Source organism: Panulirus ornatus, chromosome 55 (genome assembly GCF_036320965.1).
Source record: "Panulirus ornatus isolate Po-2019 chromosome 55, ASM3632096v1, whole genome shotgun sequence".
Classification (NCBI taxonomy): Eukaryota; Metazoa; Arthropoda; class Malacostraca; order Decapoda; family Palinuridae; genus Panulirus; species Panulirus ornatus.
In genome coordinates this window covers 26,255,727-26,272,380 of record NC_092278.1, presented here as the reverse complement: position 1 = coordinate 26,272,380, position 16,654 = coordinate 26,255,727, and the positions used below count along the sequence as shown (strand labels likewise).

General features: G+C 41.7%; 1 protein-coding gene across 6 annotated transcripts in view; it reads right to left on the bottom strand.

Annotated features, from left to right (window-relative positions):
• The window catches only part of LOC139765613 (uncharacterized), a 244,706-nt gene that overhangs the window by 117,622 nt on the left and 110,430 nt on the right, over positions 1-16,654 (bottom strand). For 5 of the 6 annotated variants that reach the window (XM_071693272.1, XM_071693273.1, XM_071693271.1 and 2 more), the window contains exons 12-14: positions 15,516-15,641; positions 10,162-10,244; positions 4,542-4,628 (exon numbers count right to left, since the gene is read on the bottom strand). In XM_071693272.1, the coding sequence (XP_071549373.1) occupies positions 4,542-4,628; positions 10,162-10,244; positions 15,516-15,641 (296 nt within the window). The remainder of the gene's footprint in view (positions 1-4,541; positions 4,629-10,161; positions 10,245-15,515; positions 15,642-16,654) is intronic. The other variant, XM_071693275.1, reaches the window with a different exon arrangement.

The window sequence follows — 16,654 nt, the reverse complement described above, 5'->3', positions numbered from 1 at the left end:
TTTTCGCCCCCTCCCCCACCCTATGATCCACTTCCGCTTCCATGGTTCCATCCGCTGCCAGATCCACTCCCAGATATCTAAAACACTTCACTTCCTCCAGTTTTTCTCCATTCAAACTCACCTCCCAATTGACTTGACCCTCAACCCTACTGTACCTAATAACCTTGCTCTTATTCACATTTACTCTTAACTTTCTTCTTCCACACACTTTACCAAACTCAGTCACCAGCTTCTGCAGTTTCTCACATGAATCAGCCACCAGCGCTGTATCATCAGCGAACAACAACTGACTCACTTCCCAAGCTCTCTCATCCCCAACAGACTTCATACTTGCCCCTCTTTCCAAAACTCTTGCATTTACCTCCCTAACAACCCCATCCATAAAAAAATTAAACAACCATGGAGACATCACACACCCCTGCCGCAAACCTACATTCACTGAGAACCAATCACTTTCCTCTCTTCCTACACGTACACATGCCTTACATCCTCCATAAAAACTTTTCACTGCTTCTAACAACTTTTCTCCCACACCATATATTCTTAATACCTTCCACAGAGCATCTCTATCAACTCTATCATATGCCTTCTCCAGATCCATAAATGCTACATACAAATCCATTTGCTTTTCTAAGTATTTCTCACATACATTCTTCAAAGCAAACACCTGATCCACACATCCTCTACCTCTTCTGAAACCACACTGCTCTTCCCCAATCTGATGCTCTGTACATGCCTTCACCCTCTCAATCAATACCCTCCCATATAATTTACCAGGAATACTCAACAAACTTATACCTCTGTAATTTGAGCACTCACTCTTATCCCCTTTGCCTTTGTACAATGGCATTATGCACGCATTCCGCCAATCCTCAGGCACCTCACCATGAGTCATACATACATTAAATAACCTTACCAACCAGTCAACAATACAGTCACCCCCTTTTTTAATAAATTCCACTGCAATACCATCCAAACCTGCTGCCTTGCCGGCTTTCATCTTCCGCAAAGCTTTCACTACCTCTTCTCTGTTTACCAAATCATTTTCCCTAACCCTCTCACTTTGCACACCACCTCGACCAAAACACCCTATATCTGCCACTCTATCATCAAACACATTCAACAAACCTTCAAAATACTCACTCCATCTTCTCACATCACCACTACTTGTTATCACCTCCCCATTTGCGCCCTTCACTGAAGTTCCCATTTGCTTCCTTGTCTTACGCACTTTATTTACCTCCTTGCAGAACATCTTTTTATATATATATATATATATATATATATATATATATATATATATATATATATATATATATATATATATATATATTTTTCTTTCTTTCTTTCTTTATCCCTGGGGATAGGGGAGAAAGAATACTTCCCACGTATTCCCTGCGTGTTGTAGAAGGCGACTAAAAGGGGAGGGAGCGGGGGGCTGGAAATCCTCCCCTCTCTTTTTTTTTTTTTTTGATTTTCCAAAAGAAGGAACGGAGAATTCGGCCAGGTGAGGGTGTTCCCTCAGAGGCCCAGTCCTCTGTTCTTGACGCTACCTCGCTAATGCGGGAAATGGCGAATAGTTTGAAAAAAAAAAAAAAAAAAAAAAAGAAAATATATATATATATGGAGAAGGCATATGATAGAGTTGATAGAGATGCTCTGTGGAAGGTATTAAGAATATATGGTGTGGGAGGCAAGTTGTTAGAAGCAGTGAAAAGTTTTTAACGAGGATGTACGGCATGTGTATGTGTAGGAAGAGAGGAAAGTGATTGGTTCTCAGTGAATGTAGATTTGCGGCAGGGGTGTGTGATGTCTCCATGGTTGTTTAATTTGTTTATGGATGAGGTTGTTAGGGAGGTGAATGCAAGAGTTTTGGAAAGAGGGGCAAGTATGAAGTCTGTTGGGGATGAGAGAGCTTGGGAAGTGAGTCAGTTGTTGTTCGCTGATGATACAGCGCTGGTGGCTGATTCATGTGAGAAACTGCAGAAGCTGGTGACTGAGTTTGGTAAAGTGTGTGAAAGAAGAAAGTTAAGAGTAAATGTGAATAAGAGCAAGGTTATTAGGTACAGTAGGGTTGAGGGTCAAGTCAATTGGGAGGTAACTTTGAATGGAGAAAAACTGGAGGAAGTAAAGTGTTTTAGATATCTGGGAGTGGATCTGGCAGCAGATGGAACCATGGAAGCAGAAGTGGATCATAGGGTGGGGGAGGGGGCGAAAATCCTGGGAGCCTTGAAGAGTGTGTGGAAGTCGAGAACATTATCTCGGAAAGCAAAAATGGGTATGTTTGAAGGAATAGTGGTTCCAACAATGTTGTATGGTTGCAAGGCGTGGGCTATGGATAGAGTTGTGCGCAGGAGGATGGATGTGCTGGAAATGAGATGTTTGAGGACAATGTGTGGTGTGAGGTTGTTTGATCGAGTAAGTAACGTAAGGGTAAGAGAGATGTGTGGAAATAAAAAGAGCATGGTTGAGAGAGCAGAAGAGGGTGTTTTGAAATGGTTTGGGCACATGGAGAGAATGAGTGAGGGAAGATTGACCAAGAGGATATATGTGTAAGAGGTGGAGGGAATGAGGAGAAGTGGGAGACCAAATTGGAGGTGGAAAGATGGAATGAAAAAGATTTTGTGTGATCGGGGCCTGAACATGCAGGAGGGTGAAAGGAGGGCAAGGAATAGAGTGAATTGGATCGATGTGGTATACCGGGGTCGACGTGCTGTCAGTGGATTGAATCAGGGCATGTGAAGCGTCTGGGGTAAACCATGGAAAGCTGTGTAGGTATGTATATTTGCGTGTGTGGACGTATGTATATACATGTGTATGGGGGTGGGTTGGGCCATTTTCTTTCGTCTGTTTCCTTGCGCTACCTCGCAAACGCGGGAGACAGCAACAAAGCAAAAAAAAAATATATATATATTTTTTTATTATTATACTTTGTCGCTGTCTCCCGTGTTTGCGAGGTAGCGCAAGGAAACAGACGAAAGAAATGGCCCAACCCCCCCCATACACATGTATATACATAGGTCCACACACGCAAATATACATACCTACACAGCTTTCCATGGTTTACCCCAGACGCTTCACATGCCTTGATTCAATCCACTGACAGCACGTCAACCCCGGTATACCACATCGCTCCAATTCACTCTATTCCTTGCCCTCCTTTCACCCTCCTGCATGTTCAGGCCCCGATCACACAAAATCTTTTTCACTCCATCTTTCCACCTCCAATTTGGTCTCCCTCTTCTCCTCGTTCCCTCCACCTCCGACACATATATTCTCTTGGTCAATCTTTCCTCACTCATTCTCTTCATGTGCCCAAACCACTTCAAAACACCCTCTTCTGCTCTCTCAACCACGCTCTTTTTATTTCCACACATCTCTCTTACCCTTACGTTACTCACTCGATCAAACCACCTCACACCACACATTGTCCTCAAACATCTCATTTCCAGCACATCCATCCTCCTGCGCACAACTCTATCCATAGCCCACGCCTCGCAACCATACAACATTGTTGGAACCACTATTCCTTCAAACATACCCATTTTTGCTTTCCGAGATAATGTTCTCGACTTCCACACATTCTTCAAGGCCCCCAGAATTTTCACCCCCTCCCCCACCCTATGATGCTCTGTGGAAGGTATTAAGAATATATGGTGTGGGAGCTAAATTGTTAGTAGCAGTGAAAAGTTTTTATCGAGGATGTAAGGCATGTGTCTGTGTAGGAAGAGAGGAAAGTGATTGGTTCTCAGTGAATGTAGGTTTGCGGCAGGGGTGTGTGATGTCTCCATGGTTGTTTAATTTGTTTATGGATGGGGTTGTTAGGGAGGTAAATGCAAGAGTTTTGGAAAGAGGGGCAAGTATGAAGTCTGTTGGGGATGAGAGAGCTTGGGAAGTGAGTCAGTTGTTGTTCGCTGATGATACAGCGCTGGTGGCTGATTCATGTGAGAAACTGCAGAAGCTGGTGACTGAGCTTGGTAAAGTGTGTGGAAGAAGAAAGTTAAGAGTAAATGTGAATAAGAGCAAGGTTATTAGGTACAGTAGGGTTGAGGGTCAAGTCAATTGGGAGGTGAGTTTGAATGGAGAAAAACTGGAGGAAGTGAAGTGTTTTAGATATCTGGGAGTGGATCTGGCAGCGGATGGAACCATGGAAGCGGAAGTGGATCATATATATATATATATATGTATATATATATATATATATGATACCGAATCACTGCTTCCAACGTCAGTGAGGCAGCACTAGGAAACAGAAGAAAAACAGCAAGTAGGTAAGTAATGGTGATATGTATGAATGCACTCAGAGGTTATATTCACTTTATTCATACTACTGGAAACAGAATTAAACATTAGACATACAGAAAACTACATTAACCTCCATATCAGACATTACGAAGATTTGTTAAAAAGCAACAAAATATGTTAACTAATGCTCAGAACAGCACTAGAACAACCACAACATGCAGTTGGCCACAACAAAAGATATCTGGATAAATTATACTGAACCATACATAAAAAAAATACAATCACTAATGACTAACCTTTGTTATCTAAATCCTGAGTTGAATGCTTTCTATTAACAGGCAGGTCTGAGAGGGATGCAATTTTGTTGCTTGCATCAGCATTTCCTGGTAACACAACAGTCAAGAATACAAAGTATTAATTTCAATAGTTATTACATATCCCTCACACTTATCTGCCATTTGTAAGAAGAGAGCAATGCTGATTTAGTGATATGAGGCAGAACAAAATAAAAGTAAATAATAAATTCATCAAAGGGGATAAGAGTGAGTGCTCAAATTACAGAGGTATAAGTTTGTGGGCTATGGATAGAGTTGTGCGCAGGAGGATGGATGTGCTGGAAATGAGATGTTTGAGGACAATGTGTGGTGTGAGGTGGTTTGATCGAGTAAGTAACGTAAGGGTAAGAGAGATGTGTGGAAATAAAAAGAGCGTGGTTGAGAGAGCAGAAGAGGGTGTTTTGAAATGGTTTGGGCACATGGAGAGAATGAGTGAGGAAAGATTGACCAAGAGGATATATGTGTCGGAGGTGGAGGGAACGAGGAGAAGAGGGAGACCAAATTGGAGGTGGAAAGATGGAGTGAAAAGGATTTTGTGTGATCGGGGCCTGAACATGCAGGAGGGTGAAAGGAGGGCAAGGAATAGAGTGAATTGGAGCGATGTGGTATACAGGGGTTGACGTGCTGTCAGTGGATTGAATCAAGGCATGTGAAGCGTCCGGGGTAAACCATGGAAAGCTGTGTAGGTATGTATATTTGCGTGTGTGGACGTGTGTATGTACATGTGTATGGGGGGGGTTGGGCCATTTCTTTCGTCTGTTTCCTTGCGCTACCTCGCAAACGCGGGAGACAGCGACAAAGTATAAAAAAAAAAAAAAAAAAAAAAAAAAAAAAAAAAAAAAAAGTTTGTTGAGTATTCCTGGTAAATTATATGGGAGGGTATTGATTGAGAGGGTGAAGGCATGTACAGAGCATCAGATTGGGGAAGAGCAGTGTGGTTTCAGAAGTGGTAGAGGATGTGTGGATCAGGTGTTTGCTTTGAAGAATGTATGTGAGAAATACTTAGAAAAGCAAATGGATTTGTATGTAGCATTTATGGATCTGGAGAAGGCATATGATAGAGTTGATAGAGATGCTCTGTGGAAGGTATTAAGAATATATGGTGTGGGAGGAAAGTTGTTAGAAGCAGTGAAAAGTTTTTATCGAGGATGTAAGGCATGTGTACGTGTAGGAAGAGAGGAAAGTGATTGGTTCTCAGTGAATGTAGGTTTGCGGCAGGGGTGTGTGATGTCTCCATGGTTGTTTAATTTGTTTATGGATGGGGTTGTTAGGGAGGTGAATGCAAGAGTTTTGGAAAGAGGGGCAAGTATGAAGTCTGTTGGGGATGAGAGAGCTTGGGAAGTGAGTCAGTTGTTGTTCGCTGATGATACAGCGCTGGTGGCTGATTCATGTGAGAAACTGCAGAAGCTGGTGACTGAGTTTGGTAAAGTGTGTGAAAGAAGAAAGTTAAGAGTACATGTGAATAAGAGCAAGGTTATTAGGTACAGTAGGGTTGAGGGTCAAGTCAATTGGGAGGTGAGTTTGAATGGAGAAAAACTGGAGGAAGTGAAGTGTTTTAGATATCTGGGAGTGGATCTGGCAGCGGATGGAACCATGGAAGCGGAAGTGGATCATAGGGTGGGGGAGGGGGCGAAAATTCTGGGGGCCTTGAAGAATGTGTGGAAGTCGAGAACATTATCTCGGAAAGCAAAAATGGGTATGTTTGAAGGAATAGTGGTTCCAACAATGTTGTATGGTTGCGAGGCGTGGGCTATGGATAGAGTTGTGCGCAGGAGGATGGAAGTGCTGGAAATGAGATGTTTGAGGACAATGTGTGGTGTGAGGTGGTTTGATCGAGTGAGTAACATAAGGGTAAGAGAGATGTGTGGAAATAAAAAGAGCGTGGTTGAGAGAGCAGAAGAGGGTGTTTTGAAGTGGTTTGGGCATATGGAGAGAATGAGTGAAGAAAGATTGACCAAGAGGATATATGTGTCGGAGGTGGAGGGAACGAGGAGAAGAGGGAGACCAAATTGGAGGTGGAAAGATTGAGTGAAAAAGATTTTGTGTGATCGGGGCCTGAACATGCAGGAGGGTGAAAGGAGGGCAAGGAATAGAATGAATTGGAGCGATGTGGTATACCAGGGTTGACGTGCTGTCAGTGGATTGAATCAAGGCATGTGAAGCGTCGAGGGTAAACCATGAAAAGCTGAGTAGGTATGTATATTTGCGTGTGTGGACGTATGTATATACATGTGTATGGGGGGGCCATTTCTTTCGTCTGTTTCCTTGCGCTACCTCGCAAACGCGGGAGACAGCGACAAAGTATAAAAAAAAAAAAAAAAAAATAAATTCATCAATTTTGACACAGCTGAATCCCATATTTAAGCTATTATGGGCCTCTCTACAGTAGTTCACAAATATATACATAAAGAAATCCTCCCCAACTTATGACCTATGAGACTTAAGACCATCCATACATATGAACAGAAAAGATATGAATAAAAAAATATCTTTATTTTCTTATTGTACTTGATCTTCGTTTCCTGCATACGCAAGGTGGTGCCAGGAAACAGACAAAGAACAGCCCATCCACTCATATATATATATATTTATTTATTTTTTATTTTGCTTTGTTGCTGTCTCCTGCGTTACCAAGGTAGCGCAAGGAAACAGATGAAAGAATGGCCCAACCCACCCACATGCACATGTATATACATACACGTCCAAACATGCAAATATACATACCTATACATCTTAACGTATACATATATATACACACACAGACATATACATATATACACAGGTACATAATTCATAGTCTGCCTTTATTCATTCCCATCGCCACTCCCCGCGCATGAAATACCAACCCCCTCCCCCGCATGTGTGCAAGGTAGTGTTAGGAAAAGACAACAAAGGCCACATCCATTCACACTCAGTCTCTAGCTGTCATGTAATAATGCACCAAAACCACAGCTCCCTTTCCACATCCAGGCCCCATAGAACTTTCCATGGTTTACCCCAGACGCTTCACATGCCCTGGTTCAATCCATTGACAGAACGTCGACCCGAGTATACCACATCCTTCCAATTCACTCTATTCCTTGCCCTCCTTTCACCCTCCTGCATGTTCAGGCCCCGGTCACTCAAAATCTTTTTCACTCCATCTTTCCACCTCCAATTTGGTCTCCAACTTCTCCTCGTTCCCTCCACCTCTGACACATATATCCTCTTTGTCATCCTTTCCTCACTCATTCTATCCATGAGACCAAACCATTTCAAAACACCCTCTTCTGCTCTCTCAACCACACTCTTTTTATTACCACACATCTCTCTTCACCTTTCATTACTTACTCGATCAAACCACCTCATACCGCATATTGTCCACAAACATATCATTTCCAGCACATCCACCCTCCTCCACAAAACTCTATCTATAGCCCACGCCTCGCAACCATACAACATTGTTGGAACCACTATTCCTTCAAACATACCCATTTTTGCTTTCTGAGATAATGTTCTCGACTTCCAAACATTCTTCAAGGCTCCCAGGATTTTCGCCCCCTCCCCCACCCTATGATTCACTTCCGCTTCCATGGTTCCATCCGCTGCCAGATCCACTCCCAGATATCTAAAACACTTTACTTCCTCCAGTTTTTCTCCATTCAAACTTACCTCCCAATTGACTTGACCCTCAACCCTACTGTACCTAATAACCTTGCTCTTATTCACATTTACTCTTTATTTTCTTCTTTCACACACTTTACCAAACTCAGTCACCAGCTTCTGCAGTTTCTCACATGAATCAGCCACCAGCGCTGCATCATCAGCGAACAACAACTGACTCACTTCCCAAGCTCTCTCATCCACAACAGACTTCATACTTGCCCCTCTTTCCAAAACTCTTGCATTCATCTCCCTAACAACCCCATCCATAAACAAATTAAACAACCATGGAGACATCACACACCCCTGCCGCAAACCTACATTCACTGAGAACCAATCACTTTCCTCTCTTCCTACACATACACATGCCTTACATCCTCGATAAAAACTTTTCACTGCTTCTAACAACTTGTCTCCCACACCATATATTCTTAATACCTTCCACAGAGCATCTCTATCAACTCTATCATATGCCTTCTCCAGATCCATAAATGCTACATACAAATCCATTTGCTTTTCTAAGTATTTCTCACATACATTCTTCAAAGCTAACACCTGATCCACACATCCTCTACCACTTCTGAAACCACACTGCTCTTCCCCAATCTGATGCTCTGTACATGCCTTCACCCCCTCAATCAATACCCTCCCATATAATTTACCAGGAGTACTCAACAAAGTTATACCTCTGTAATTTGAGCACTCACTCTTATCCCCTTTGCCTTTGTACAATGGCACTATGCACGCACTCCGCCAATCCTCAGGCACCTCACCATGAGTCATACATACATTAAATAACCTTACCAACCAGTCAACAATACAGTCACCCCCTTTTTTAATAGATTCCACTGCAATACCATCCAAACCTGCTGCCTTGCCAGCTTTCATCTTCTGCAAAGCTTTTACAGGAGGTCAAGAGAAAGGTGAAAGAGGTGAAAAAGAGGGCAAATGAGAGTTGGGGTGAGAGAGTATCATTAAATTTTAGGGAGAATAAAAAGATGTTCTGGAAGGAGGTAAATAAAGTGCGTAAGACAAGGGAGCAAATGGGAACTTCAGTGAAGGGCGCTAATGGGGAGGTGATAACAAGTAGTGGTGATGTGAGAAGCAGAGGGAGTGAGTATTTTGAAGGTTTGTTGAATGTGTTTGATGATAGAGTGGCAGATATAGGGTGTTTTGGTCGAGGTGGTGTGCAAAGTGAGAGGGTTAGGGAAAATGATTTGGTTAGTACTATATATTAGAAGTAAAAGTAAGTAGAAGCAGTTGGTAGGAATGTTAGGCAGGAGCATTAGGTAGTAGTCAGTAGGAACATTAGGTAAGAATCTCTTCAAACACTACCCTAGACTTCCCCTCTGCCAGTGGCCTGTTAATGGTGGGGCACTAAAGACTAAGAAGCAGGACTGGAGTTCACTAGTTATGGAGACTTTATTGCTGTGGCCACACCCTTGTGGGAGATCCATAAGGGAACAGGCATCAGAGACACAGATAGATAACTAATTAGTTAGTGATTGTTCTGAATGCTCTACTTCATGCGGTCTGCACCTTTGTTATATTTGCTTCTGAGAGGTAGAGACTCTTGAAAATGAATGCGCTGAAAGAAAGTGGGATGTCTGATCATAACTTGGTGGAGGCAGGGATGAAGGTCTGTAGAATCTTTAGGAAAATAAGAAATTATAAGAGAGTGGTTAGTGAAAACAACAGAACATAGAGGGGTCTAAAAGAGAAATAAGATGTTACAAGAGGTACTTACTCAGATGGAGTTTAACAAAAAAACTGATCCCTTATATAATTGTAAGAAAGAAGCCACAGAAGAAACGTTAGTATTCTAGACCTTTTACATTACTTTTTCCGACAATAACATTTCTAATCCAGAATGAAATCCTCTTATTACATACTAAGTTTATATGTAACATGAATATTTTGCATGATAATATAAACTTACTATTAGTTTGGTTCCTTCCAGAAGAGTAGTGACCATGGATGTTGGATACTGGGTTCTGAAGTTTATCTGGAGAGCATATGTTTCTGTCAAAGGTGAAGAGAAACAATTTATGCATTCGTTTCTGCTATCAACATTTTTAAGGGACACAACTAACTGACCATTATGACAAAACCAAACTGCTACAGGCTCTTTCTCCATTTTTCTTCATACTTGGTCAACATTTCCTGCATTAGCAAAGTAGAACCAGGAACAGACGAAGTAAGACCATGTCTGCTCACAACAATTCTCTACCTGTCAAGTGTAATGTAACAAAACCCAGCTCCCTATGTATATTCAAATGCCACTGATGTTCCCATGGTTATCAGGGATGCTTCACATGCCTTGGTTCAGTCTGCTGCTATCATGTCAACCACAGTATACCACACTGTTCCAACTCACTCTATCCCATGCACACCTTTCACCCTCCTTCATTTTCAGACTTCGATCACTTAAACTTTTCTATTCCATCCTTTCATCTCCAATCTGGCCTCCCCATTCTCCTTGTTCCCTCCACCCTTGACACATATATCGTCTTTGTCAACCTTTCCTCACTCATTCTCTCCATGTGTCCAAACCATTTCAACACCCTCTTCTACTATCTCAACTACACACTTAATTGCCACATATCTCTCTTATCCTTTCATTACTTATTCGATCAAACCACCTCACACCACATAGTGTCTTCAAACATTTCAAACACATCCACGCTCTTCTGTACAACCTTATCTATAGCCCATGCCTCACAATCATATAATATTGTTGGACTGCTATTTCTTCAAACATTCCCATATTTGCTATCCAAGATAACGTTCTCTCTTCCCACACACTCCTCACTGCTCCCGGAACCTTCACACCCTTCCCCACCCTATGTAAGGCATGTGTACGAGTAAGAAGAGAGGAAAGTGACTAGTTCCCAGTGAATGTCGGTTTGCAGCAGGGGTGTGTGATGTTTCCATGGTTGTTTAATTTATTCATGGATGGGGTGGTCAAGGAGGTGAATGCAAGAGTTTTGGAGAGAGGGGCAGTATGTAGTCTGTTGTGGATGAGAAGGATTGGGAAATTAGTCAGTTGTTGTTTGCTGAAGATACAGCGCTGGTGGCTGATTCGAGTGAGAAACTGCAGAAGTTGATGACTTGAGTTTGGTAAAGTGTGTGAATGAAGAAAGTTGAGAGTAAATGTGAATAAAGAGCAAAGTTATTAGGTTCAGTAGGGTTGAAGGACAAGTTAATTGGGAGGTAAGTTTGAATGAAGAAACACTGGAGGAAGTGAAGTGTTTTAGATATCTGGGAGTGGACTTAGCAGCAGATGAAACCATGGAAGCGGAAGTGAGTCACAGGGTGGGTTGGGGGAGGGGGCAAAGGTTCTGGGAGTGTTGAAGAATGTGTGGAAGGCGAGAACGTTATCTTGGAGAGCAAAAGTGGGTATATTTGAAGGAATAGTGGTTCCAACAATGTTATATGGTTGCAAGGCATGGGGTATAGATAGGGCTGTGAGAAGGAGGGTGGATGTGTTGGAAATAAAATGTCTGAGGACAATATGTGGTGTGAGGTGGTTTGATCGAGTAAGTAATGAAAGGGTAAAAGAGATGTGTAGTAATAAAAAGAGTGTGGTTGAAAGACCAGAGGAGGGTATGTTGAAATGGTTTGGTCACATGGAGAGAATAAGTGAGGAAAGATTGACAAAGAGGATATATGTGTCGGAGGTGGAGGGAACGAGGAGAAGTGGGAGACCAAATTGGAGGTGGAAAGATGGAGTGAAAAAGATTTTGAGTGATCGGGGCCTGAACATGCAGGAGGGTGAAAGGCGGGCAAGGAATAGAGTGAATTGGATCGATGTGGTATACGGGGGTTGACGTGCTGTCAATGGATTGAATCATGGCATATGAAGCGTCTGGGGTAAACCATGGAAAGTTGTGTGGGGCCTGGATGTTGAAAGGGAGCTGTGGTTTCGGGCATTATTGCATGACAGCTAGAGACTGAGTGTGAACGAATGGGGCCTTTGTTGTCTTTTCCTAGCGCTACCTCGCACACATGAGGGGGGGAGGGGGATGGTATTCCATGTGTGGCAAGGTGGCGATGGGAATGAATAAAGGCAGACAGTGTGAATTGTGTGCATGGGTATATATGTATGTGTCTGTGTGTGTATATATATGTGTACATTGAGATGTATAGGTATGTATATTTGCGTGTGTGGACGTGTATGTATATACATGTGTATGGGGGTGGGTTGGGCCATTTCTTTCGTCTGTTTCCTTGTGCTACCTCGCAAACGCGGGAGACAGCGACAAAGCAAAATAAATAAATAAATAATGTATACATTAAACATCCCTGGGGATTGGGGAGAAAGAATACTTCCCAAGTATTTCCTGCGTGTCGTAGAAGGCGACTAAAAGGGGAGGGAGCGTGGGGCTGGAAATCCTCCCCTCTCATTTTTTTTTCTTAATTTTCCAAAAGAAGGAACAGAGAAGGGGGCCAGGTGAGGATATTCCCTCAAAGGCCCAGTCCTCTGTTCTTAACGCTACCTCGCTAATGCGGGAAATGGCGAATAGTTTGAAAATGTATCCATTAAAATGTATAAGTATGTATATGTGTGTGTGTGGGTGTTTATGTATATACATGTGTATGTGGGTGGGTTGGCCCATTCTTTCGTCTGTTTCCTTGCGCTACCTCGCTAACGTGGGAAACAGCAATTAAGTACAGGTACACCACCAATTTTCCGGCAACAGATGGTTCGGCACCTCCTTTAGTCCAGACAAAATTACGTGAGAACTTGAAATTACATCGGCCACCGGACTAGTTTACTGAGCGGCTACAGATGGCATTGTGTGTAGGGCGCACTTATTTACATTCTTTACACTGCACTTGGTGGTGATACTGCAATTCTGTGAGATTCTTAGCTTATTTTGCTTAAATTCAACCCTAGCCATGGCTTCTAAGACATATGAGAATGTCAGTCGTACTGTCAAATGCAAACACCAGTCCATATCGATCCAAGATAAAGTAGAACTGTTGAACAAAATGGAACATGGTGTTTCGGTACCTAAGCTGTGTGACATCTACAGTATTGGTTCATCAACTGTTTATGATATAAAGAAGCAAAGGTAGAAAATACTGAAATTCTATGCAGACAGCAATTCCAAGAAGCAAATGATGATTAGAAAAAATCTGAAAGATGGTCAGAGTACTGAGCACGATCGAGTGATGATAGAATGGTTTCGAGAGCATCGGAGTGATGGAGTGGACTTGTCAGGTAGTATGATAATAGACCAGGATAAGTTGTTCCAAAAAGAACTTAAATCACAACTTGAGCATGACTATAGTGAAGGGTGGCTTCAAAGATTCAAAAAGCGTCATGCAACTTCTATGAATAAAGTGTGTGGAGAAAAGCGGTCTGCAAACCACGAAGGAGCTGCCGAGTATTTGGACAAATTTGCAAAACTCATAGCTGACGAGCACCTCAATCCTAAGCAGGTGTATAATGCATACAAAACTGCATTATTCTGGCAATGCACACCTAGGAAAACACTAACAACAGAAGATGAAGACCCCCAGAGGATTCAAACAGGGGCATATCTAAGGGAAATAGCGCCTATGGCAAGCACTGAAATTGCGCCCGTCTAAACATATGACATCAATATTTTTCATTTTTATTACCTCCACCAAGGCGTTCATTTTTTTATCTGTGAGCAACTTTCAACAAAAGTAATAAACAAATTTTGATGAAATTTTCAGGGATAGTCAGAAATGACACAAGTACCAATTGATTAGATTTTGGGAGTGATCAAATCATTGTCTGGATCCAGGATGCCATTAAGGAAATATCAATTTTTGTGAATAACTAGTGAACCAATACCGATATCAATGTGATTCCAAATGCCAAAGATATGTTTTCATGGTCAAGAAATCTAAATCTTTAAGATCCAAATCATTATCTGGATCCAGGATGCCATTACGCCACTGGCGCCCCCCTTCAAGTGGCGCCCAGAGCACATGCTCTACCCTAGATATGCCACTGGATTCAAACAATTTAAGGACAGACTTACCATCTTAGGGTGCTTAAACATTTAATATTTGTTTAATTTAAATTTCTAGCAGTCCATGGTATACTTTAGACACATGGGAGACGTATAATTAGTGGGTTTGAGGTGTGTTGATGAAACATTATTAAGTGGCCATGGTTGGTCCGGCAAAATGGTTAATCCAACAAGGCTTTGGAACCAAGAATGCCGGAAAATCAGTAAATTGGTGTGGTAGGGTGTTGAACAGACCATAGATAAGGTGGATGGGAAGCTAATTTATGGTTTCTTTCTGGATGTCCAAATGTTTTTTTTTACACATATCATATTTGTTTCTATTTACTGATAATATACACAGGCAGAACTTTACTTACATGAATCAATTAAAGCATTATCATCAAAATTACAAGCACCAATTACATCATAATTATTCATTCTAAAAGCAACCACATTTATATCACTTCTTTGAGTTTTACTTTGCAAAAGTGAGAGCAGATCACAATACGAAATGTTAACATGTGATTCTTTCATGACTATGTGTGTCTTCTATATGAGGTCACAATTACAGTTCACATAACTATATTGGCATCCTTGAAGGTCACTGTAAAGTTATTACATAAACATAACTCAGAGTATTTCTATTTGCCTCACTTATAATTCATATGAGAGATAGGGAGAGAGTATTGGCAAAATTCAGGGAGACTAAAAATAGTTTTTGGCAAAATTCAGGGAGACTATAAATAGTTTTTGGCAAAATTCAGGGAGCCTAAAAATAGTTTTTGGAAGGAGCAGAATAGTGTAGAAAACAAGAGAACCAATGGAAGCATCAGTGAAGGGTGCACATGAGGAAGTGGTAACAGGCAAAGAACAAGTAATGAGATGAAGTATTTTAAATGACTAATGAACGTGTTTAATAATGGGGTGATAGATGTGGTGAGTTTATAACAAAGAGGTTTGCAGAGCAAGAATTGAAAAAAAAAAATTATATCCTGCAAGGCAAACAGTTCTACAAAATTTTTAAGGAAAAACTTCCTACAAAACAATAATGAAAGACAATATCTACCTCAAAGCTATTAATAAGGATAATGTTGCATTCCTTGACATAAGATAATCAACAAATTGGTCTTCGTGATACACAATGGGTTTGGGAGGTGGTTACCTGAGACGTGCAGTAATGAAGCCTGTTGCACTTTGGACTATAGGTATATCTACATAATTCATAAGGTTTAATTGGGTATTGGTTTCAAGTGTGGCTCATACCTTTGGTAGCTGAAAAACTGATATGTGCATGAATACTCACCTTGCTACTTCTAGTGGTGACTGAAACTCCCTCATCAAAAAATCCATGGAATCACTATGAGAAGGGATCCTGGGTGAAGATGTGATAGATCTCTGTTGTGGGATATGTTCACCTATGGGACATGACCTATGAAAGATGGAATTTTTCACAAATAGTATAAAGAATAAATTATGCTACTCTTTGAATTTCCCCCTTCTCAATGGCCTAGTTCCTCTCTCAAGCATATTTCCTATCTCTTCCTTATTGTTATCTTGATTATATCCACACAAACACACACCAGACAGCCTAGTCTGAGGCTCTGAGAGTAGGATTATTCCTTTCTTGCCTCTTCCTCCTGTTCCAACTTTTAGAATTGAATATATAACGAGAGGAGGGTTTCCAACCCTGTTCCTGCCACTTTTACTTGCCTTCCACAAAATGCAGAGAATACAAGGGATATATTCTTTTCCCCTATCATTTCTGTTAGTAATCACCCTACGACCTCTTTCAGAATGTCACCTTCTACAACACCTATGGAATACATGGAAAGTATTCTTTCTCCCCATCCCCTATGATTTCTCTATTGATAAACACCCCAGGACCTCTTTTCTCTGAAATCCTAGTGTTACCCATGACCTCTATCCAGTCACTTACATATATACACATGTACATATTCATACTTGCTTGCCTTCATCCATTCCCTGCCCCACAGGAAATAGCATTGCTACTCCCCGCTTCAGCAAGGTAGCTCCGGGAAAACAGATAAAAAAAGCCACATTTGTTCACACTCAGTCTCTAGCAGTCATGTGTAATGCACCAAAACCACAGCTTCCTATCCACATTCAGGCCCCATAGACCTTTCCATTGTTTACCCCAGAGGTTTCACAAGCCCTGGTTCAGTCCACTGACAGCACATCGACCCCAGTATACCACATTGTTCCAATTCACTCTATTCCTTGCATGCCTCTCACCCTCCTGTATGTAAAGGCCCCGATCACTCGAAATCTTTTTCACTCCATCTTTCCACCTCCAATTTGGTCTCCCACTTCTTGTTCCCTCCACCTCTGACACATATATCCTCTTAGTCAATCTTTCCTCACTCATTCTCTCCCTATGTCCAAACAATTTCAACACACCCTGCTCTGCTCTCTTAACCACAC